Here is a 25,594-nt window from a genome sequence, read left to right as displayed (position 1 = left end):
AAAATGTGTTTTATGTCAAAGGTTTAAGACATAATCTTCTAAGCGTGGGACAACTCATAAGAAAAGGTTACATGGTTAAATTTCTGGAAGACAAATGTATTATAAAGGATGTAAGGAATGAAACTTTGGGTGTCATAAGGATGACAAGCAACAAGATGTTCCCTCTCAATCCTGGAAAGGATCTAACGTTAGCACTGACGATGACTATCAAGGAAACCTCTACACTATGGCATAAGAGGTATGGACATGTGAATCTAGATACACTAGCAGAAATGGGGAACAAAGAGTTGGTGTATGGTTTACCAAAAATTTCGAGAGACATAAGTATATGTGAAGGCTGTATATCCGGTAAGCAAGCGAGGAAAGTTTTTCCAAATAAAACGAAATGGCAAGCGTCTAAGCCACTTCAACTCATTCATTCGGACATATGTGGTCCGATGAGAACGGAGTCAATCAGTGGATGCAGGTACTTCGTTACCTTCATTGACGATTATTCTAGGAAAACCTGGGTTTATTTTCTTAAACTCAAATCCGAGGCATTGAGTTACTTCAAACAATTCAAAGCATTAACTGAAAATCAATCGGATCATAAGATAAAGACATTAAGAACAGATCGAGGAGGAGAATACTGTGGAAAATCATTTCAAGAATACTTGAAAGAGAATGGAATTCATCACCAACTCACCATCAGGTACACACCCCAACAAAACGGGGTAGCCGAAAGAAAAAATAGAACACTAATGGAGTTGAGTCGAAGTATGTTGAACATAAAGAACCTACCAAACAAATTCTGGGCAGAGGCAGTAGCTTGCACCACATATATATTAAATCGAACAGTCACAAAGACAAGACCAAATACAACTCCATTCGAAACATGGAATGGAAGAAAGCCAAATGTGGAGCACTTCAAAGTCTTCGGTAGTGTAGCTTACGTTCACATACCCAAACAAAAGTGGAACAAATTAGATGATAAAACGGAGAAGATGATATTCGTTGGGTACAGTGGAAATAGTAAAGGATATAAGCTGTTCAACCCTTTGACTAACAAAATCACTATAAGCAGGGATGTGATATTTGACGAAAATAAAAGGTGGGTCATCAAAAACGAATCAAACGAGACTCCATACATGATAATAGAGGACAACACGATACTGATGAATCAAGGTACAAGTGATCAGATTCAAATCGATGAGGATCATGAATCAAATCCTGTCCGACAAGAAAGCATTGTAGATAATGAGAATGCAAGCCCTGAAATGTCTGAATCACAGCAAACAGTACCAAGTCAAGACAGTAGCGAGTTCGGTCCTACATCAAGTCAAAATCAGCATGATGAAGAAACCTCCTCTACCGATTCTGAAAATGAAACCATCCGCACGAGAAGCATCAACAGTGTGTATAGAGACACAAGGGCATTAACTAATGAAGAGATACTACAAAAGTATAATGAGAATCAAGTAATAAACTTCGTACTCTATACTAGTACAGATCCCACTACATACGAAGAAGCTAGTAAAGATGGAAAATGGATTGACGCAATGAATACGGAAATGGAGTCGATCTACAAAAATCAAACGTGGGATCTGGTTGATCCCCCGACAAATCAGAAACCTATAGGAGTCAAATGGATATACAAGACAAAGTATGATGAGAAAGGAAATGTAGATAAATACAAGGCTAGATTGGTGGTAAAGGGATACAAGCAGAAATTCGGGATCGACTACCAAGAGGTATTTGCACCAGTGATTAGATTCGAGACAGTGCGTCTAGTATTGGCCCTGGCAGCTCAAAATGACTGGTATTTACACCAAATGGATGTAAAAACAGCATTTTTAAACGGAAAACTAAAGGAACAAGTATATATAGATCAACCCCAAGGATATATCAAACCAGGAGAAGAAACTAAGGTATGTCATCTAAAACGAGCTCTATATGGTTTAAAGCAGGCACCAAGAGCCTGGTACAGCAGAATAGATACGTACTTCATACAGCATGAATTTAAAAAATGTACATACGAACATACATTGTACATCAGAGATGCTACTGACGGAAAACTGGTAATATGTCTGTATGTGGATGACTTAATCATAGCCAGTAACTCTATGAAGTTAATATCTGAGTTTAAAAATGAGATGAAGAAGGAATTCGAGATGACAGACATGGGAAAACTACATTACTTTCTTGGCATGGAAGTTTCCTATGAAGATGGAAACATAATCCTATCACAAAAGAAATATATGAAAAATTTACTCGAGAAATATAGAATGAGTCAATGCAATACAGTCTCGACACCGATGGAATACGGATTGAAATTATCAAAGGAAGATCCGGAAGAATTCATAGATGAAAGCATGTATAGAAGCCTAGTAGGGAGTCTGATGTATCTGACAAACACTAGACCAGATATAATGTTCGCAGTAAGTAAAGTAAGCAGGTTTATGGAAGCACCAAAACGAAGTCACTGGGAAGCAGCAAAACGTATACTCAAATATGTTAAAGGAACTCTAGATCAAGGGGTTACATACTCTAAGGGTGGAAAACAGAAACTGATAGGTTTTAGTGATAGTGACTATGCAGGAAATGTGGATGATAGTAAAAGCACATCAGGGTACATCTTTCATCTAGGATCAGGGCCCGTATCGTGGCAATCAAAGAAACAAAAGGTAGTTGCTCTATCTTCAACAGAAGCAGAGTATATGGCTCTTACCTTAGCCGGATGTCAAGCAATATGGCTAAAAGGAATATTAGATGAATTACAAGGAAAAAGCAATTATCCAATACCTATTTACTATGATAATAAGTCCACTATATGTCTGGCCAGAGATCCAGTATAGTATATCACGGTAAGAGCAAGCATATACGCGTCAAATATCACTTCATAAGAGACTTGATCAAGAGAGACGAGGTAACAATAATGTTCTGTGCAACCAAAGATCAATTAGCAGATATTATGACCAAGGCACTACAGTCAAAGGATTTCTTACGTCTAAAGACTCTGCTCCGCATGATGCTCTGATAATCTAGCTTACGGGAGGGTGTTAGACAAGTATGGTTAAAAATATATAAGCTAGATATAATATATAATTATGTTACATATTAGATTAAATGTTAGTTAGGGTAGTATGATTTATTTATTAATTTGAGGGCGGTTAACACATGTACGCTCCAAATATATATATATACTTTCGGATGTATCTGTTTTTCTTATCAATTCATTTTATGAACAAACCAAGATCTACAGAACCCTAATTACGTTCGAATATAGCAAGGAATTCCAACAGATATCAGATCACAGTTTTGAAACAGAAACAGATTGAGTACTGTTAGGGACAACAATGGTGCAGTCATGTTTTACCAAGGTTGATGAATGTACATTGGTCTCAGTGAAAAACAGCTGGAAAATCTCTAGAATAAGACATGAAATAACAATTGGAATGCTAATAATTAATGAACCCTTGAATGCCGAAAAAGTACTTAACCTGATTGTGATCAATGGGAAGAACAATAATAACAAAAACTGAAATACAGGGAGACAAAATCACATTAAAACACAATGTTAAACACAACATGCTTATAATTGAGAGCCTTGTGTAATACACTAGTGGTCAATACCGGCGACAGCTGTCGCCGCTAAAGGTGTCCTGTTCTTGTAGTGACTAAACAGTGATGCTTTACCTCAGCCTAACTAAGAAACATATATGTAATATGCATGTAGATAAATCTGTCTTGCCTCTTATTTCTTTTTCACATTTTATATCCCATTAACTTTAGTATAAAGATTTGGAATGAAAAAGAAACACATAGTAGGAAAATTTGGGGAACACCCTTACATGTGAACATGAGCATGCCATTGTATTTTGACAACTCCAGCTGATTTGTACTCACAATTCTAGAAAGTTAAAATTATACGGTAATGAATGCGAGAGATGCTACTACAGCTAGTTAAGCCAAAAAAATCAGATTTTGATGATAGATGAGCTCTTGGATAGAAGCATTGATCCACTTACTAATCTGAAATTGACTTGAAATCGAGCTATCATAACTCTCATGAAAGCAGTTGACTTGGTGAAAGAATCGGCCACATTCCAATCTTTAACTAATAAATAAAATGCTTGAAGTACGATGATATCATGATTAAAATCTTGCTATAAATGTTAGCATGGCCAGCACTAAATATGTTAAGAGGAGTCAGCATGAACGGTTTCCATTAGCGCCGCTTTTTGCAGGAACATGAGAGTTTCAAAGGCCTTTTACAAAAAACAATTATAGGAAAATAACTTCCGTTGGGGGCCAAAGCGAATTTTGAAAAGCTAAAATGATCTCTGAGAACTATTTATAACTGATTGACGAGACAGGATCTAGGAAATGATTTTCCCTAGAACGGATTGGGGACGTTACTAAATGATGATTTTTCTTAAAAACAAAGATTGGTGACAGAAGAACACCAACGGTGGTTATCCATATTGATGCGACAATTTTGACAGTAACCCAGTTAATAAATCAGCTGTATAACAACTGATTACAGTTAGGAACAAAACATCCATATCATCCTTACTCTAAAAACAGCTTGGGTACTAAGAGTGAGTCAATGTATGCTTAATGAATGAATCTAGAAAGTAGGAGAGCCAATTTTGTGTTTTCATGGAGAAACTGACTGTGTTTTCATTACGATTGTTTATAGAAACTAGTAAGTGTTACAAAGTCATAAGACCATATCAATTGCAACATCATTAGGGGGTTCCTTGCAGACCTTAATTGAACCAGGCTAATAACCCACGAGCTAGTATATAAAATTGTTCTGGATGAGAAGGTTTAACAGGATACCATAACCCTAACCTGAATGTAGAATAAATACATGATCCTTAAAGATCATAAAACCAAACACTTGCCAACTTTTTAGCGGAAAGAGTTACAAAAGATATAAACGTGCACCACCAATGTCATAGATATAGAAGCAGAAAAGAAAACTAAACCAGAATATCAAACACATCACATATGCTAACAATAGAGAATCTTTATGTTATTAAGGCACAACATTTGATACTTGATCCAAGCTTAATTATGAAACACACATAGTATAACTAATGCATAATGGTTGTAACAGAAAGATGTATTAATAACGAGGCCAAATCTTGCTTCTCGAGACCTTATTGACATATCACCTTCCTGTGAGGACTTTATTGAAATGTTAAATGAACATATGCTGAAACCGTTGATCCACTCTAACTAGCAGGTGCTATCCAAACAAGACTGTCAACATAAGAAATGATTTTGACCCTGTCAAAACCAAATCTTGAAGTAGCAATTACCTCCAAGGAATTAGCCTTGGCAGCAATTTGATCATACAAAGCTAGACGGTTCTTATCACCTTGCAGAAGGAAATCCTTATTTAATATGAATCCAAGGGGAACTATATTACCACTAAACTGGGAAAATACATGGTGTTTCACCCATGATTCAGCCACCCCGTATTCATTCATCACCCACACCTCGATGTCGCCATCTTCCATGTATGACATCACACAAAGATTTCCAGACAAATGTCCCAAAAGCTTCGTCCTGTCCTTCTTATACTGTTGTATAGAATCAGGAAGAGGTATCTCACCGAAAGTCTCAGTAGCCAAATCAAATGCTACTATCGCGTGCTTAGTTATTTTGCCATTAAGTTCACAAAGCCAATGAATATGGCCATCATGCCCATCACTCCCAATAATAGAAAGACCGGCAAACTCAGAAATCCAACCCACATGAGAAGGAAACCTGTCATTGATCAACTTCCAGGAGCCTTTTCTCATGCTATACACTTCCACTTCTAACCACTCTTTAAAGTAGCTTCCAAACGCAGTAGCTGGCCGTTGAAATAAGCGAGAAAACTTAACAACCTTGTAATCATCAGTTTCAGGATCGTACCCAAACCGAATGTGAAGATCGATGCCCTCAAAACCAAGGGAGGCTGGGATGGTATATGGAGGAAGAATCCTTAAGGCATTTAGAGAAGGGTTCCAAATGCAAATGATAGGATCACGAACGAATACAGTATAAGTAGGCCATAGACCAAAACATATCAAGCCATTAAGAGAACCAAGAATACTACTGTGGGTATATCCAGGTGGGATAGTTAAACTTGCTGGTAAGTTAATGAAATTAGGGTTTTCGATATCAGGAGAGTGAGAGGGGTGTGCAATGATTGGTATCTCACCGTCAAGACAGAGCTCACTGTAGAAGACCATGAACATTTCATCGTTGTTGTGGATGGAACGATGGAGGTGTGATTTTATGAAAGATGGTTGAGATAAAAGTGTATTCATGGGCTTAGAGACGCACCTAAATTGAGCAAGTTGTTTGGCTGGTAATCGGATCAGAATGTCGGATAAAAGTTCCTCCGGGAGTTTTTCCATGGTTGTCGGCTGTTTTGGGAGTTTGTCCATAGTCGCCAGTTTTCTTTTGGGAGCTGCTTCTCGGGGAGCAGGAGGCGGACATAAAATGATAATATCAAAGAACAAGGGGAAACTTGTAGAAATATTTTTTTTTTCTTTTAATTTTTTTATAGGGTTTTGCGTTGACTTTTAAGAGAGGTTTTTTTTATGATATTTTAATATGAGTTTTATGAGGTGATATTTTCTTTTTTTTTTTTATAGGGTTTTGCGTGGACTTTTAAGAGAGTTTTTTTTATGATCTTTTAATATGAGTTTTATGAGGTGATTTTTTTTGTGTATTATGTGATGGACATTTTTAATGTAAGAACGAATTGATGAATGAAAGAAAAATTTATATTATGTAAGATAGTGATTAGGGTAGTGTTTATTGGATAACACTAAAAAAGTGGGGAATTAAGCAACTAAGAGCATTCACATCCATTCCATCATATTTTCACCCTAAATTACACTAAAAAACACTACAGTTTCTCTCTCCTGTTCAATTAAATAATATTTTTTATACTTTTATCATTACTATTTCTCTCTCCTCCACTCACAATCACTTTCAAAATATATTAAAAAATTATAGGGGGTGAACAGGGTCCCCTCAAATATACAGATGAACAGTAACATTTTCTCTCTCCTCCACTCATAACCACTTTCTATACTCTTTATATTATAAAAATCTCACTCACACCATTTGGTGGAATGGATGTGAATGCTCTAACACGTTAAAAATTCGACTTAACATGTTAAAAATCAACTTTTTTAAGAAAACAATCCGCTCTTTTTCTTATAAATAAATGTAGAAGCCTTTTTAATAAAGAGTAAATTACAAGTTTTGTCCTTTATGTTTGTCCCAAATTTCAGGCGTTGTCCTTTACCTTTAAAATTGTGACTTTTGTCCCTAATGTTTGAAAATGTTGCACGCTATGTCCTTTATGACAAACCCAGTTATAATTTTCAGTTAAGTTGAGGGTAGAACAGTCATTTCACCTCCCATTTGTCTTTCCCCCTTTTTAATAACCTGATATAACATCCCAATCTTTCACATTTACAAATTAGGGCTCATCACCACCTAAATCAAATCACCACTTGTGGTGTCCCACGATCAAATCAACAACAAACATCCGATGATCATAACCGCTCAAACACGATTAACATCGAGACACTGATGGAGACGATCGACGTCGCAGGTCGGAACACGAGAGTTCTTCTTCGTCTCAGCCCTGTCTCTTTATACTCTGTTTTCTTTTCGATTCCCGACAATTGTACAACTTCCGGCTGTCGTTGCGTCAAACACAAACCAGACCCACGTTAGTTGGTCTCCACCCACTACCACTGTGTTTCGATCACCGGCTTCGTCGCAGCTTCTGTTGCAGGTCCTTCCAAACACACCTTTCAGATTTACAGTCTGTAATTGAGGTAACCATTGAATGAACTCCTATGATCAATTTATCTGTATGTAATGTATGTTTGATGAATATTAAAAGTTTGATAACCAGCAAATCCAAAATATATGTGACGACGGTTCAAGAACCCGTATAATAAATAAAGAAGATTAAGTTAGTTAAATTTCACAATCATAATCTCATACTCAGCTAATAAGCTAAAATGGGATTATCATATTGTACTAATGAATCTATGTATAACCAGAAGGAAACCCCATATAGTTATAGTTAATTGATATATTCATAACTTAATAATGAATGCTTTTTAAGAAGGAGAAGATCTAATTGATAAGTGAATAAGTTAAGTGAAACGATTCGGTGTAATTAGGGTATTAAAGGATTGGGTGTAATCAGGGTATTATAGAGGGGGAAAGACAAGTGGGAGGTGAAATGACCGTTATACCCTCATGTGCGGGGCACATGACATAATTTAACTGAAAATTATAACTGGGTTTGTCATAAAGGACATAACGTGCAACATATTCAAACATTAAGGACAAAAGTCATCAATTTTAAAGGTAAAGGAAAGCGCTTGAAATTCGGGACAAACATAAAGGACAAAACTTGTAATTTACTCTTTAATAAATAAAAATTCCAAAACTAAAAATATACAAAAAAAATAAAAAATAGTTAAAAAAGGTTTAAAAAAGTATTAAAAATGATTTTTTTTAATTGGATTAGCTTCTACAAATTTTTTAATTGAATCTGTTTGACAACCGGTTTACAACTTATTACACATCAAAACCTATAACTATCCTACTTAAGATTCCACATCGAGAACCGAAAATTGATGGATGTCGGAACCAAGATCATGGTTTTCGCCGAACTTTGTTTGGTACTAAAAAATTAATGGATATCAGAACCAAGAGGATCGTGATTAAACATAATTTAGATATAACGATCAACATGGTATTGTTGAGAGTAAGAAATATGAATTACAGAAAATTGATGTCAATTGATTGTGTTTTGATCCCATATTAATTAGTTTCTGATTCAATCCAATTTTTTTTTTTTTTGTTAATAATTCAAATTAATCCATATGACATAAACACATTAGCTTTGAAACATATTTTAAATTATACATTACGCAAAACCATATAAATTATACAATATATTTTATCTTAGCCTTTTTCAATATCCCGCTGCAACGCACGGGGTGACATCAACTCGTTACCATTAAATTGTAACTACTTTCAAGTGCATATCAGCCCTTGGATCAGGATAGCTTCTAGAAGCAGAGGGGAGGTTAGGGTGCAGTTTTTCTTTCCTACGATTTCTCTGCCCGTCATCAGTTATCATGCGTCTCCACACACATAAACCTCTTCAAATCATCCTCGCCAGTCCTCATCACGCTCTCCTCATCCCTTTTCCTGCAAAGAAAAGCAACTAGGGCATATCATTCGAAGGCGATGTGACCACTACATATGCGCCCTTTCCGGCAAATTGTAACTACACCTCCCCCTAATCTAAAGATTTATGACAAACGGTTGGAGGTTTGAAGGTTTGCTTTTACCATTCTCCCATTTTTTACATCGATTATGAGATATAAAACTGTTACCGGGGTGAATTTTGCAATTTTATCCATCTGGGATCTTTAGGAGTTGCAGTTTTGTGCTCGTCGTTTTCTTTGTGCCCAGAACGGTAAATTAGAATATGCGAATGGAGAAATGAGAGTCGATGGTTACAGATAATAGATTGAAACATAGAATTTAGAGGTTTGGTTTTGATTTCTTCTTTTTTTTTTTTTTGGATGAATTGTTCATATATTTGATTTCTTCTTCTTTTGGATGAAAATTGGTGTTTTAGCCTATATAAACTAGCTTAATACCCGTACGGTGGACGGGTTACGTTAATTGACTAAATGTATTATTATATTATTATGTGTCCTACAAAAGTTAAGTGACTATGAATCTAAATTGACTAAGATATTATTATTAATGACATAGTAATGCATGCTAACAAAATCTTGAGAACTTGAAACAAATTGTTAATGGTATTGAATGACAAATCTATTTACCTATTCTGTATGACTGTCCAAATGCTTCTAATGGACCTATTAGACATGAAACAACATAACTATAACAACAAATATACAAGAACGAAGTTTTATAAAAGTTTTTACATAATTCTAACAGAATAATATGTTAAAAGAGGATTTATAAAGCGAGGCACATACCATAATAATCTTATATATAATAACAGCAGGCCAAACACAAAGATAGTAAGTAATAAGGATTCCTCGTAATTTCATCTCAACATCTTACTACATTGTTGAGTGCACCAAAAACAAACAAAAGTTTCACCTGCTGAATAAAGTAAATAAGCATATTATTCGATATAAAATCAAAAAACAACAATCTCAAAAATACCAAATAAGCCCGACCATAAAAGCCTGCTAACTTTAATACGGGAGTACTTGTCTGTATCACCAACACCGGCCCTCAATTTCTTATAAGCCAAAATAACAGATGGAATAACCGCTGCAAGTGCAAGTGAAAGACATTCCGAGCTGCTACTTTTCCACTTGATTTGACCACTCATTTTATTGTTAATTCCGGCTCGAACCGCCACTTTTGAGTTTCGCCCAGCAGAGAACTCAGAACTGAGCCAAATTGTTAAATCCTAACGCCAAATCACCCCTCCATTTTATGATGGATAACCGGATTGTTGACTGAACTTGACTGATTGGGTAATCCAGCTCCCGCCGTTGGACCTCGATGTTGGCTCCAAAAGCTGTATCGGATTGGAACCGAACTGTACGGTACCTGCACTGTCGATGGTCGAGTATCGTCTCCCAAGTGCAATTTGATCTTCAAGTTTTAGCCCGGTTACAATGTTTTCTCCAAGGAATGTGACTGAAATCCCTGCAGCCCCTACAGTGGTTTTGCTTTTCTTCAAATTCTTGAACTTGGTCTCACCTCAGACTATACACAGCATAATCAAACGTGACCAGTCCTTGCTCAGCTTCATAAACACCTTTGCCATGAGCCAAATCATCTTAGATTGTACCTTCATAACTTATTTTAAAATAACCCAAATAAACTTGATATTTAAGTGATAAATAATATAATGAAAATTATAATTAACAATAAACTTACCTAACATAAAATATTAATCATTTGAACTCTATTTTATGTATTTGTAGACACAGTAAGATAAGTGCAACCAACAACATTTAATATTAAAATAGATGCTTTATACAAAGATCAGAAAAAGATCATAGTGTCAAAGATACTTACATGTGATGTTTCTAATTGAGTTAATGTGCAGGGTATAGAGAGAAAAACTCCTTTAAACTTCAAGCACTTGGTTTGCCATCACTAACATTACTTTGAAGGAAACGAAATAAGAGAACAGAATCAAAATTTAAGAATAAAAATAAATAAATGGGATTTCAAGGATAAATAATAGAATGTTCTGAAATAGAAATCGACGTACCTTTTTGGTATCAGAAGTCCCACTTGATTACTCGATGACCTTTGCTAGAGGTGTGGATATAATGGGCCTAAAATTAGAAGATAACTACCTGAGGAGATCATGGGCAGAAAAAAGTGGAGCAAACCACCTTATCATAATCTTTACAAATAAAAATCTACTGAAATCGGTGAAGATGATACCTAGCGACCATAGCCTTCATGATTACATTCGAGAACAATCCGTGATTAGAAGCTTCGGATTGAATATGATCGCAGAGAGAAGTGATGTGACAATCGAGTGCCGAAAGTTTCCCGCTTGTGCGGCCGTCGTCGGAGTGGTGGTGTGACGGTTGCCGGTGCATTCCCCTCGTTGCGGTGGTGGTTGTGCGATGATTGTCAACTGGTGATGGTTAGGGTTATGTATTATTAGAGTGAGAGGAGTTCCAATGGGGATTGAAGAGTGATATATAAAGGAGTGTAGAGGCAGAACGTGGGAGTGGGATTCGGAAGGGAGTGTGAAAACCGTCTGAATAAAAGGAGATAACCAACATAGACATGGAGATCATGTGCAGAAAAAGATGGAATAAACCACCTTCTCAGAAAACCGTAAATAACCTCTCTGAACTGCCATAATGACGGTTTTTTTTTTTTTTTGTGAGTTTAAGCGGCTGAGATTTAATCTCAGCAAGATCCAACGGTGAATATTGAATTGAAAAGTAGTTACACTTAATGGGTTCCATATATATATATAATATTTATGGGTTTATTCAGAAATGTTGTTTTAACAGCTGAGGAGTCCAATGCATGCTGACTTAACTCTCATGAATCCCGTTTTCAAGATTTTCGATTTAAACTTATACCCAATTTTGGTATTTCTTCTAGAAATTGACACATTTATATGAATTAAATCATGAGACTAACGTTTAGGTATGACCATTATTTATACGAATTCGCTCATGAGAGCAAGTATTAGGAGTGTGTTGGTGCTGCTATTTCTGAAAAACTGGTTGCATCTGAGAAGAAAAGATTGGGATTACTGAAAGTTGAGATGGAAAGGGCACATGATAGGCTTTTACAAGTAAGAAAGGTAGAGAAATTTGTCTCTAAGAAGTAAGAGATTGAATTAAAGAGATTAAGAGAGTTTGGAAGAAAAACTACAAAGGGTATGCATATCTTTTCTTTTATTGCTCTTCAGTATGTATGTATTTGAAGGTAGAAAGTGGACGTGTTCATTTATAAATGATTGGTTCGGAATATTATTTAATCTCTAACAAAACTAACTGATAAAGAAAATAAGTTTTTCTTGAATGGAAACAGGTGAAATGGGTCGGAAGACCCCAACGGGAAATATGCAAACTCTCCCAGATTACTTTATTCAGAAAATTAGATTGTTCGGGGAAATGGGGCGCCCCGTTATGGGCCTGTGGTCACAGATTGATTTGCGTGAAACACCACCATCGGTGGCTTTTATAACTCGTGGTGAAACTTAAGGATGATCACGGGCATGCGTGGAGGTTTACTAAACGGGCCGTGTTCGTGGGTTGCCTGGTTGACCCAATTAACCTATTTCTATAATAATATATTTTTTACAATATGTTTTATGTTATAAATTAAATTTGGTGTGTATTTTATGCTATACTTATAGCTTAAAAATATAAATTGACATAAGATTTAATGATTTTAATGTAATTTTATTATCTAATTTGTGTTTTTTGTAGTAGATGTTAATTTTAATATATTAATTTGCTGAAAAAATAAAAAAATAAAAAAATTCGGGTTGGACGGGTCGGGTTTGAGTCAGCCAGCAAATATTCGGGTCAGGTTTAGGTTCATATGTATGAAACGATTTTCGGGTTCAGGTTCGTCAAAAATTTTCGGGTTCGAGTCAGGTTGAACCCGCAACCCGCGAACACGACCCGTTTAGCACCCCTAGATGCAAATGTAGAAGATGGAACATAGTATAATTAGATGGCTGGTTCCTTCTGTAATAATTGCCTCTTTTAACATTGTATTGTTGGGTGAAAATATTATACAATTGTTTTCTATGCTATTATATTATTTGTCTGGTAGAGTACTGATTTTTATCTATTTTTGGTTGTTTATATGCATGCATGCAGGTATGTTTTTTTTTTTTTTTTTTTTTTGGAAACAAAACTTCAAGAATAAGGTTCAAGAATTGAGACAAGTTAAATTCAGTCGTTATTTTCATTTGTCTTGTGTTTTAATTATTGGTCATTTTTCAACTTTTGCTTCACTAAGTGGTGTTATCTGCAATAATGTTCCTCGGAATTGTGAAAGCTTAGGCACATTGGCATTTTAAAATTAGGCGTGAAACATTTATTAATACATTGATGCTTCCTATTCAAAACATGCTGTTAACTAATTTTGCGGGCTGATCAACGCAAACCCAAACCCAAACACATCGAGGATGCAAGTAGAGCGGTTGTAGATCGACTGTATAAAGAAAGGGCAATGACATCATCCTATTACCCTACAATCCTGGGTTTGATTTTCCTTTTAAATAAGTATCCGTAAAGACCTATTATATTAATTTATTTTGATTGAATTTTGGATTTTGAAGAAACCATTGGGTGTTGGTAGTACTAAACCTGAAAACAACTACTTGCTAGTATCTTCTCCTTACGGTCGCGAAGTGTCGATGAGTAGTTGAAGCAAATTATTGATACCTTAGTGCAAAATGTGTGCACTTTTAATAGAAATACTTTCTTATATAATTATATAAAGCTAATTTATTGATTGTTTCATGCGCCGATCGCAGGAAACTTACATGTCACACCCCTATTTTCCACGTGTCACCGGTGGGCCCGGTGGGGAGTATCGTGACGTAATTGATATCATCATAGTCAAACAACACAACATATAAATGCACCACGGAAGCAAAAGATAGATTTATTTCAACTGAATAGATTGTAATGTTTAAGTATCACAAAACAGTCGAAATAGATCCACATGTGGATCAAATAAAAAGGAAACTGTTCAACAGACTTTTACATCTAAAGCTTGCGAGACTTGAGTAATGATGCCTGGAGTAGCCGGCTATTTCGTCTAGTACCTGCACTTAGCCTTTTTGGAAAATACGTCAGTTTACACTGGTAAATACAACTTAACTGACTCATTTTGAAAAGAGTTTGAAAATTGATTTAAATGCACTTCGGCAAAAATATTTTTATAACTTGGGACAATTAAAATAATCTTGTATACAGTTTTACTCATTTGTCGTCCATTAGGGCCGGTTTGTAAGGCCGGACTTAAGTTAACTGACACACCACAGGTATAATGCCCACAAGGAAGATTCCTTTAAGTGGGATACCAGTTTTTACATAATGCATCTGTCAGGTGTACGCCTACACCCTGTGCTTAGGTCGTGGCCATTTCTATGAATGATGCCAAGGATATCCGGGACATGGTCATTTAACCCCCAAGGGGCATACACCAAATAATACATATCAAACAGGTTATGTAAATACATCAATCACAATACGATTTAAATGACTACATACACCCGACCAAGCGGTACTTTTATAGTACCGTATCTCAAGCCCGTATAAGGAAAATAAGTTAAGAGTATTTACCTGAGCAATAGTATAAATCAAATACAGCAAGTGCACGTATCTTTTACTGGGCTCCTAATCTGGAACGAAGGTTTTTAATAACCTATTAGAATCCTAACGGGTCTTTAATTAAATCTAAGCTTAGACCGGTTAGTTTTCAAAAGGAAGACACGGTTCAAACGCATGAAGGAGCGAAGACCAGTTTAGAATGTGGTTTTGACCCGACAAGCTTGTATGCTTGTTTAATATGGGTAACTTAAACACATTTTGGATTTTGAGACAAAAACGATATGGTTTGACCCGTTTCGGTTAATATGTGTAAACTAGTTACATAGACCGATCCGAACGCGAAACATGCGTAACGGGTAACCACAAGAGTCATATACAAGTTTCCTAAGTTAATATGCCTTAAACATGTTGTGACATCAGAAAGATATCTTCTATTATGCCCCAGATGCATTTAAACTCAAATTATGTCTCGTAAGGGCATTTTGGTCATTTAAAAGGTTATAAAAAAGTTTAAATAAAATTCCGAGTTTCGGATCTGATGTAATCAGTAAAAATGCTTAATTTTCTAAGTTATATCAGTAGGGTATAACCTATATGTGAAATTTATCATTTCTAACCATACTATGCACCGAAAGGGTATTTTGGTAATTTCACCTAAGGTTTTAAAGGTCAAATCTGGAAATCTGAGTTTAAGATTTTTGCTTACTTCTAAAGTATGAAAATTTACTTAAAATATCAGTAGGTATCAAGTCTTATATGTCTAAAATGGTTTTAATATATACTATGCGTTAAAAACGCTTAAAAAGGCGATTTGGAGCCATTTCCGGGTTTTCAAAGGAAAGCTGATATTTTTACTATTCCAGAAGGCTTAAAATTTTCTATTTATCATATTAGATTAGTAGAAAAAGGTTTTGTGTCAAAAGGATTTGTAAAACTCATTTTATAGCCCAAATGGGCAAAACCGGCAATTACTGAATCAAGCTTAGAATCCTAAGTTATGCTCAGCCTAAAAATAAATAAAAATTTTCAAAAATCCCAAAATATTATATTACATCAGTGGTTAATAAGTTTGGTATCAAAAATTGGGTTTAGATAGGCTATATGCAAATTATTCGGTTTAATTTCTAAGAAGCTTTCTAATTACGCTATTGAGCGTAACTCTTAATCTAGACCTCAAACTAATGCCAAATTCTAGGTACAAGTTTGTAAATCAGTACCTAAGGTTTCTATTCTTTCACTTTTTAAGATGATAAGGGCATAATAGTCAACATTTTAGCATTTAACGGAATCATGTATATGAATCGGATAACTAATGAACCAAGTTGTATAATCTCAGAGGGTTATACTTATAGGTAACTTGGTCCTAACAAAGCTCTAAGGCATTCCTGAATCATGCTCAAACGGGTCAGAACTGAAAGTCAAAGCATAAGTCAAACTATGCGACTTTCGGCCCCAAACCAAGCTTAAACTAAAAATTGTCGAGTTGAACATGTTTAGACATGTTCTTACATTAATTACCAAGTTATATTAATGTCAAAACAAGTTGCATAGCTTCTATGTTGCTAATTATGCATTTATTTGAAAATTAGCTTTCTGTTGACTTTTTATAATCAAGTTTGACTCGACAATTGACCTAATTAGAGTGGGAATCAGAGGGTGACATTTTAAGGGTTTAATGCCCACATAATTACCAACTCATAGGTACTTTCAAAATGAAATTTGACTGGAGCAATTAAGATTAATGATGAAGTCAAACCTTAATTACGACGGGTTGACAAAACGCTAACAAACTAAGCAAAACTGAATTAAAGGAGGTTAAGCATACTTACAATAGTCCTAAGCACGACTAATGATCACTAGGAAAGATGCTTGAGCTCCAGGAACCTCGAAGAAGTGAGTTGTGGAGTTAACAAGTGAATGAGCAAAGAAGACCCAAGATCATGGCCTTTATATAGGTTTCTATGATCAATTTGATCAATGCCAACAAGGTCTACAAGTGATATGGGATCAATCCAAGTGTCCCTAGACTCTTTAAAACCATTAAACAAGCCCCTAGAATCAAGAAATGGCGAATTAAGGCGGTGTAACCGGCTGAAACAGCCAGCTGTGATGTTTTTCTGATGCTGGCAGTCCCAGGCGGCCCTTGTAAGGTCACCATAGACCCTTACGGGGCCGGTATGAGGGTCAGGTCAGGTCACATAACTTTCATTTATTACATTTTGGCCCCTGATCCTTTTCAAACGTGGTTTTGAGCTTGTTTCTTGCACTTTTGGCCCTCCAACTTGATTTTTAAGGACCTCAAGACTTAACCAAACATTGTTAAGTCCTAGATTAACTTTGTGATTACCCGCTAAGCCTTTAATTTCAACGTTGACGCTTTAAACCCCTCGTATACGAATATTGTCATAACTTTCTCATACTTTATCGAAACCTTGTGAAATTTTTATCACACATTCTTGTGAGTATAATTTATCATTACAAAGCTTCGGGTCTTCTAAAAGATCACTCAGAGGTATACTTTAAACATGTTGACACATTTAGCCCCTGTAGTTTGTAATTCCTCACTTTTTTCACAATTAGCTTCATATGATCCATGATTTATTCGTTCAAGGGTATAAACATCATGTAGGGTTATTGAAAGACATATTTAGTCATTGTTGACATTTTGAATCCTTTTACACATAGATTCCCTCTTTGTCAACTTTAGTCCCTCTAATTCAATCCTTTACATGTTTTAAGTCCATGACACGTGTCGATATAATATTGGACATGAATTTTCGAGGTGTTACATCCTCACCCCCTTAAAAGAAATCTCGCCCTCTAGATTTACTGAAATAAATGAGGGTACTTTTCTTTCATTGTGGATTCTACCTCCCACGTATATTCGGGACCTCTGCGGGCATCCCATTTGACCTTTACAATAGGCACATGCTTCCTTCGAAGCTTCTTTACCTGTCGATCCTCAATCGACAAAGGTTTTTCCACAAATTTCAAGCTCTCATCTATGTGCACATCTATATGAGGTATGACTAGCGATTCATCAGCTAGACATTTCTTCAGATTGCAGACGTGGAATACATTATGAATACCATTGAGCTCTTCAGGCAAGTTCAACTTGTAAGCCACTGATCCTACACATTCGATGATCTCGAATGGCCCTATATACCTTGGGCTTAACTTACCTTTCTTACCAAATCACATCACCCCTTTCCAAGGTGACACTTTAAGCAAAACTTTATCACCAACCTCAAATTTGAGAGGTTTTCGCCTTTTATTAGCATAGCTCTTCTGCCTATCACGGGCAGCTTTTAGGTGGTCGCGAATCTAGAAAATCTTGTCTGTTGTTTCAAGGACTATATCTGGTCCTGACAACTGAGCTTCTCCTACTTCTGCCCAATAAGCAGGCGTTCGACACTTTCTACCATATAATGCCTCAAAAGGTGCAGCCTTAATGCTTGTATGGTAGCAATTGTTATAGGAGAACTCGATGAATGGCAGGTGGTTATCCCAACTACCACCTAGGTCAATTACACATGCACGTAGCATGTCTTCCAACGTTTGGATTGTACGCTCACTCTGCCCGTCCGTCTGCGGATGGTAAGCCGTACTAAAATTTAAGCGCGTGCCCAAAGACTGTTGGAAACTTTTCCAAAAGTGTGACGTGTATCTGGTATCTCTGTCAGAGATAATAGCCACTGGTACGCCATGCAGAGATACAATCTTATCTACGTACAATTGGGCTAACATGTCAGAACTGTAAGTTTCCTTAATGGGTATGAAATGTGCTGACTTAGTCAGTCTGTCAACTATGACCCTATAGTATCATTTCCTTTCTTTGTCTTAGGCAACTTGGTGATGAAATCCATTGTCACCATTTCCCATTTCCAAGTGGGAATTTCAGGCTGTTGTAGCAAACCTGATGGCTTCTGATGTTCCGCTTTGACTTGTGCACATGTCAAGCATTTAGCTACATAGGCAGCTATAGACTTCTTCAAGCCTATCCACCAATAATTCGCCTTTAGATCCTGGTACATCTTATCAGCTCCAGGATGAACGGAATATCTGGAACTGTGGGCTTCCTGGAGAATAACATCCCGAAGTCCTCCATAAACAGGAACCCATATTCGTCCATTCAATCTCAGAATTCCGTCCTTGCCATAGGATAATTGCTCTTCAGTTACTCCTAGCTTTTCCTCAGGATAGTTAGCTTCTAGCACAGCTTCCTTTTGTGCAGCTAACAACCTTTCCTTCAAATTATTCTTTATCTCAATGCTCTTGGCATTGATTCTTATGGGCTTCACCCTTTCCTTTCTGCTTAAGGCATGAGCGACCACATTTGCCTTGCCTGGATGGTATCTTATTTCACAATCGTAGTCATTTAAAGTTTCCATCCAACGTCGCTGCCTCATATTCAAGTCCTTCTGATTAAACAAATGTTGAAGGCTCTTGTGATCAGAATATATCACACATTTAGTTCCGTATAGATAGTGCCTCCCAAGCTTTAGTGCGAATACAACGGCACCCAGCTCCAAGTCATGGGTGGTGTAATTCTTCTCGTGCACCTTCAACTGACATGAAGCATAGGCGATGACCTTGCCTTTCTGCATAAGTACACATCCCATCCCGGTGTGTGATGCATCACAATATACCACAAACTCTTCTATTCCATCAGGCAATGTCAACACAGGTGCATTGCTCAACCTTTGCTTAAGAATGTCAAAGGATTCCTGCTGCTTAGGGCCCCAATCAAACTTAATATTCTTACGGGTTAAGGAAGCTAAGGGCGCAGCAATCCTTGAAAAATTTTCAATAAATCGCCTATAGTAACGGGCTAAACCTATGAAGCTACGAATCTCTGTAGGCGTCTTTGGCTCTTGCCAATTCATGACAGCTTCAACCTTAGCGGGATCTACTTGGATACCACGCTCACTAACCACATGTCCAAGAAATTGGACTTCACGAAGCCAAAATTCACACTTCGAGAATTTGGCATAAAGCTTCTCCTGCTGAAGTAGTTTCAAAATGCAACGAAGATGCTTCTCATGGTCAGCTTGACTTTTCGAGTAAATGAGGATGTCATCGATGAAGACGATGACAAATTTGTCCAAGTAAGGCTTGCAGACGCGATTCATGAGATCCATGAATGCGGCAGGTGCATTAGTGAGCCCAAAAGGCATCACTAGGAACTCGTAATGACCATAGCGAGTCCTAAACGCAGTCTTGTGTACATCTTCATTTTTAACCTTCAATTGATGATAGCCTGACCTTAAATCAATCTTAGCGAAGTAGGTTGCCCCTTGAAGCTGATCGAACAGATCGTCGATCCTGGGCAAAGGATACCTGTTCTTGATAGTGACCTTATTAAGCTCTCGGTAGTCGATGCACAGACGCATCGATCCGTCCTTCTTCTTGACGAACAAGATTGGCGCTCCCCATGGAGATGAACTAGGTCTAATGAAACCTTTAGCTAGCAAATCATCTAACTGTGCCCTCAATTCTTTCATCTCTGTTGGTGCTAACCTATAAGGCGCTCTAGAAACAGGTGCTGCTCCGGGGATGATGTCGATTCTGAATTCCACTTGCCTATCTGGTGGTAAACCAGGTCGTTCTTCAGGAAAAACTTCAGGGTAATCAGAAATGACTGGAATATCTTCAATCTTGGGCTTCTGCTCATCAATAGTCACTTGTGCCATATAGATGGCACAACCTTTCTTCAAGCATCTAGATGCCTTGAGCATAGACACTTGCTCAGGCAATCCGTGTTGGGCATCTCCTTGAATGGTAAGTGACTCACCAGACAGAGTCTTAATCACCACTTGCTTCTTGTTGCAAATGATCTGGGCTTGGTTATGCGATAACCAATCCATGCCCAGTACAATATCAAATCTGGCTAACTTCAAAGGAAGCAAGGACAAAGGAAAAGAGTGGTTCCTAAAAGATATAACGCATCCATCTAACATGGTTGAGGCAGTTTCTATGGTTCCATCAGCTAACTCCACCTCATATTTCACACTTAAGAGGTAGGTTTAACAACTTACAGAACTTATCATCAACAAAGGACTTATCTGCTCCAGAATCAAAAAGTACTCTTGCATAAACATCATTTATGAGGAAGGTGCCTGTGATCACGTTGTCATCCTGAATTGCCTCTTGTACGTTCATTTAGAAGACCCTAGCATTGGTCTTCTTGGCTTCCTCGGGCTTCTTGGCGTATTTAGGGCAGTTAGTCTTATTGTGCCCTTTCTCGTTGCAGCCGTAGCAGGTAGCATCTTTAATCCTCTTGCAGTCAATAGTCTTGTGCTCTTTAGACTTGCACAACCCACATGCAGGTGGTCCTGATTGAGACTTGGTCTCAATCCTGCATTTTCCAAAGTGGCATTTCTGGCAAGTTGCGCACTTTGGCTTTTCCTCAGTTCGTTGACTATTCTTTCCAGACCCAAACTTTCTGGAATCAATGTTTCCCTTGTGCTTCTTCTCCGACCCTCGTGAGTTATCCTCCTCACGCTTCCTCTTACTCTCTTCAGAGTTCTTGAGCGATCTTAGCCTGACTGCATCTAAAGTGAGGGATAATGATAGATCAGCTGCTGATCTAAACGTAGCAGGTCTTGAAGCCTTAACACTGGCTTTGATTTCTGGGGCCAAACCCCCAATGAAGCGAGCAATTCGTTTGGGTTCTGGTGTTACCAAATAAGGAACCAGCCTAGACATGGTGTTGAAGCTTGTAAGGTAAGCTTGGCAATCTAGGTTCCTCATTACCAATGATAAGAAATCTGACTCAATCCTTTCCACTTCATGTTGTGGACAATAATTCTCCTTAATGAGAACAACAAACTGCTCCCATGACATATTGTAGAGAGGGATCTTCCCAACAGCTTAAATGAGAGACTTCCACCATGCCAGTGCCTCTCTCTTGAACGATTGGGATACATACTTCACTATATCCCTTTCAGCACAACCGCTGATATCAACAACAGTGTCCATTTCATCTAACCAGGTCATACAATCAATTGCTCTTTTCTCCCCAGTGAAATCCTGGGTTTGCAGGAAACAAAATACTTATACGTACAAGACTTGGTACGTGGCTCATCATCGAACACTATTCTCTTGCGTGGAACACTATGTTGGTTTGAGGAATGTTCGTCATCCTCTTTCTTAGGTCCATCTTTCTTAGAGGGTGGCTTGCTATGAGCTCCCGAAATGGTTTTAGGAACAGATTTAGAGTGGGGTACCGAAGAGGTTCTACTATGAGTTCCACTAAATTCCTTGAATTGCTCCTCTACAACTTTAGATACAGCTGTATCAATCAGGGTACGGAGCTCTCCTCTGGTTATATTAACCCTATCATCATCATGGTTTTCCAGGGGATGACTGTTCACTTCATCTGACCCAGCCATGTAGCTTTAATTGCTACATAAAAGAAAACAAGGGCAAGTTTTTCATAGAAGTTTATACAGTTTTATCGTTTTAAACGATTGATTAACTATGGTTTTTAGTACACATTCCAGTTAATTTGCTAAGTATATAATTATTCAGGATCTTTATCATAAATCCTAAATTATAAGTTAATAATAGCACAAAAAGGCCTAGTCACGTAGACAAGTTTGATTTATAAGCCCTGATTTTTATGGAATCGAGGCATTAGGTTTGAATGAAAGTTCATTACCTTTTCTTGACATGGAGTTGTAGGCTACCACTGTCTTTAGTCCCAGAGGACGTTAATTATAGCCCGTAGGCACTTCATCCTTAAGGGATGATTATTTAAATAAGGGAATTTAGAATAACCCTTTTAATAATGACCTATGTGATTTTATCGAATCACATTTGTCAAGCATGTTAATATGCTTTTAGATGTTTACAAGGTTTTGAATCTTTTGAATAGGTCGTACCATCTTGGCCATGTCTGAAATGACATTTAGGCTAGGTTTTACCATCTTGGCCATGTCTGTAATGACAATTAGGGTAGGTTTTACCTTTAAGATTCTTTTAATATTAACGTAGAGCAAACCTAAATTGAGATGTTAACAAGGATCTGAATCAAATTGTGGAACTACCATCTTAACCCTGTCTTAAGGTGACATATGAGCTAGGTCTTATCCTTTTTAGATTTTGACATCTTATTATAATGGTAGATCTTAAAATAGGAACCTAAACGTTCCACAAAAATTTAAACAAGTATATGGTTGCCCTAAACGGAACTTCTAACTGGAATGACTCGCCCATGCAAGGGCTAATCAGAAAAATAACAAGGAACAAATAAAAGCTAAAAAACAAATTAGGATTTGTCCTATGTTCTTGTCTAGACTCAAGAATGTGCAAATTGTGTAACTGAGATTAAACACAAAAGGCTAGTGTTTAATTCACTCAGTGTTGGCTCTGATACCAACCTGTCACACCCCTATTTTCCACGTGTCACCGGTGGGCCCGGTGGGGAGTATCGTGGCGTAATTGATATCATCATAGTCAAACAACACAACATATAAATGCACAGCGGAAGCAAAAGATAGATTTATTTCAACTGAATAGATTGTAATGTTTAAGTATCACAAAACAGTCGAAATAGATCCACAGGTGGATCAAATAAAAAGGAAACTGTTCAACAAACTTTGACATCTAAAGCTTGCGAGACTTGAGTAATGATGCCTGGAGTAGCCAGCCTATTTCGTCTACTACCTGCACTTAGCCTTTTTGGAAAATACGTCAGTTTACACTGGTAAATACAACTTAACTGACTCATTTTGAAAAGAGTTTGAAAATTGATTTAAATGCACTTCGGCAAAAATATTTTTATAACTTGGGACAATTAAAATAATCTTGTATACAGTTTTACTCATTTGTCGTCCATTAGGGCCGGTTTGTAAGGCCGGACTTAAGTTAACTGACACGCCACAGGTATAATGCCCACAAGGTAGATTCCTTTAAGTGGGATGCCAGTTTCTACATAATGCATCTGTCAGGTGTACGCCAACACCCCGTGCTTAGGTCGTGGCCATTTCTACGAATGATGCCAAGGATATCCGGGACATGGTCATTTAACCCCCAAGGGCCATACACCATATAATACATATCAAACAAGTTATGTAAATACATCAATCACAATACGATTTAAATGACTACATACACCCGACCAAGCGGTACTTTTATAGTACCGTATCCCAAGCCCGTACAGGGAAAATAAGTTAAGAGTATTTACCTGAGCAATAGAATAAGTCAAATACATTAAGTGCACGTATCTTTTACTGGGCTCCTAATCTGGAACGAAGGTTTTTAATAACCTATTAGAATCCACAGGTCTTTAATTAAATCTAAGCTTAGACCGGTTAGTTTTCAAAAGGAAGACACGGTTCAAACGCATGAAGGAGCGAAGACCGGCTTAGAATGTGGTTTTGACCCGACAAGCTTGAATGCAAGTTTAATATGGGTAACTTAAACACATTCTGGATTTTGAGACAAAAACGATATGGTCTGACCCGTTTCGGTTAATATGTGTAAACTAGTTACATAGACCGATCCGAACGTGAAACATGCGTAACGGGTAACCACAAGAGTCATATACAAGTTTCCTAAGTTAATATGCCTTAAACATGTTATGACATCAGAAAGATATCTTCTATTATGCCCCAAATGCATTTAAACTCAAATATGCCTCGTAAGGGCATTTTGCTCATTTAAAAGGTTATAAAAGTGTTTAAATAAAATTCTGAGTTTCGGATCTAATGTAATCAGTAAAAATGCTTAATTTACTAAGTTATATCAGTAGGGTATAACCTATACGTGAAATTTATCATTTCTAACCATACTATGCACCGAAAGGGTATTTTGGTAATTTCACCTAAGGTTTTAAAGGTCAAATCTGGAAAACTGAGTTTAAGACTTTTGCTTACTGCTAAAGTATGAAAATTTACTTAAAATATCAGTAGGTATCAAGTCTTATATATCTAAAATGGTTTTAATATATACTATGCGTTAAAAACGCTTAAAAAGGCGATTTGGAGCCATTTCCGGGTTTTCAAAGGAAAGCTGATATTTTTACTATTCCGGAAGGCTTAACATATTCTATTTATCATATTAGATTAGTAGAAAAAGGTTTGGTATCAAAAGGATTTGTAAAACTCATTTTATAACCCAAATGGGCAAAACCGGCAATTACCGAATCAAGCTTAGAATCCTAAGTTATGCTCAGCCTAAAAATAAATAAAAATCTTCAAAAATCCCAAAATATTATATTACATCAGTGGGTAATAAGTTTGGTATCAAAAATTGGATTTAGATAGGCTATATGCAAATTATTCGGTTTAATTTCTAAGAAGCTTTCTAATTACGCTATTGAGCGTAACTCTTAATCTAGACCTCAAACTGATGTCAAATTCTAGGTACAAGTTTGTAAATCAGTACCTAAGGTTTCTATTCTTTCACTTTTTCAAAAATCACATTTTAAGATGATAAGGGCATAATAGTCAACATTTTAGCATTTAACGGAATCATGTATATGAATCGGATAACTAATGAACCAAGTTGTATAATCTCAGAGGGTTATACTTATAGGTAACTTGGTCCTAACAAAGCTCTAAGGCATTCCTGAATCATGCTCAAACGGGTCAGAACTGAAAGTCAAAGCATAAGTCAAACTATGCGACTTTCGGTCCCAAACCAAGCTTAAACTAAAAATTGTCGAGTTGAACATGTTTAGACATGTTCTTACATTAATTACCAAGTTATATTAATGTCAAAAC

The 25,594-nt window shown here is 36.9% G+C and overlaps 1 protein-coding gene across 1 annotated transcript; it reads right to left on the bottom strand.

Annotated features, from left to right (window-relative positions):
- Nucleotides 1-5,222: 5,222 nt before the first annotated feature.
- LOC110869669 (F-box protein CPR1) lies at nt 5,223-6,428 on the bottom strand. Its single transcript, XM_022118905.1, has one exon. The coding sequence runs from the start codon at nt 6,426-6,428 to the stop codon at nt 5,223-5,225; it is 1,206 nt and encodes a 401-aa protein (XP_021974597.1).
- Between the last annotated feature and the right edge of the window lie 19,166 nt (nt 6,429-25,594).

Source organism: Helianthus annuus, chromosome 8 (assembly GCF_002127325.2).
Source record: "Helianthus annuus cultivar XRQ/B chromosome 8, HanXRQr2.0-SUNRISE, whole genome shotgun sequence".
Lineage (NCBI taxonomy): Eukaryota > Viridiplantae > Streptophyta > Magnoliopsida > Asterales > Asteraceae > Helianthus > Helianthus annuus.
Note: the sequence above shows the minus strand (reverse complement) of the source record. Positions and strands in the feature narration are given on the sequence as shown.

Bases quoted from the DNA above. Each gene is read 5' to 3' on its own strand.
- LOC110869669 (XM_022118905.1), bottom strand. From the start codon at position 6,428: ATGGACAAACTCCCAAAACAGCCGACAACCATGGAAAAACTCCCGGAG.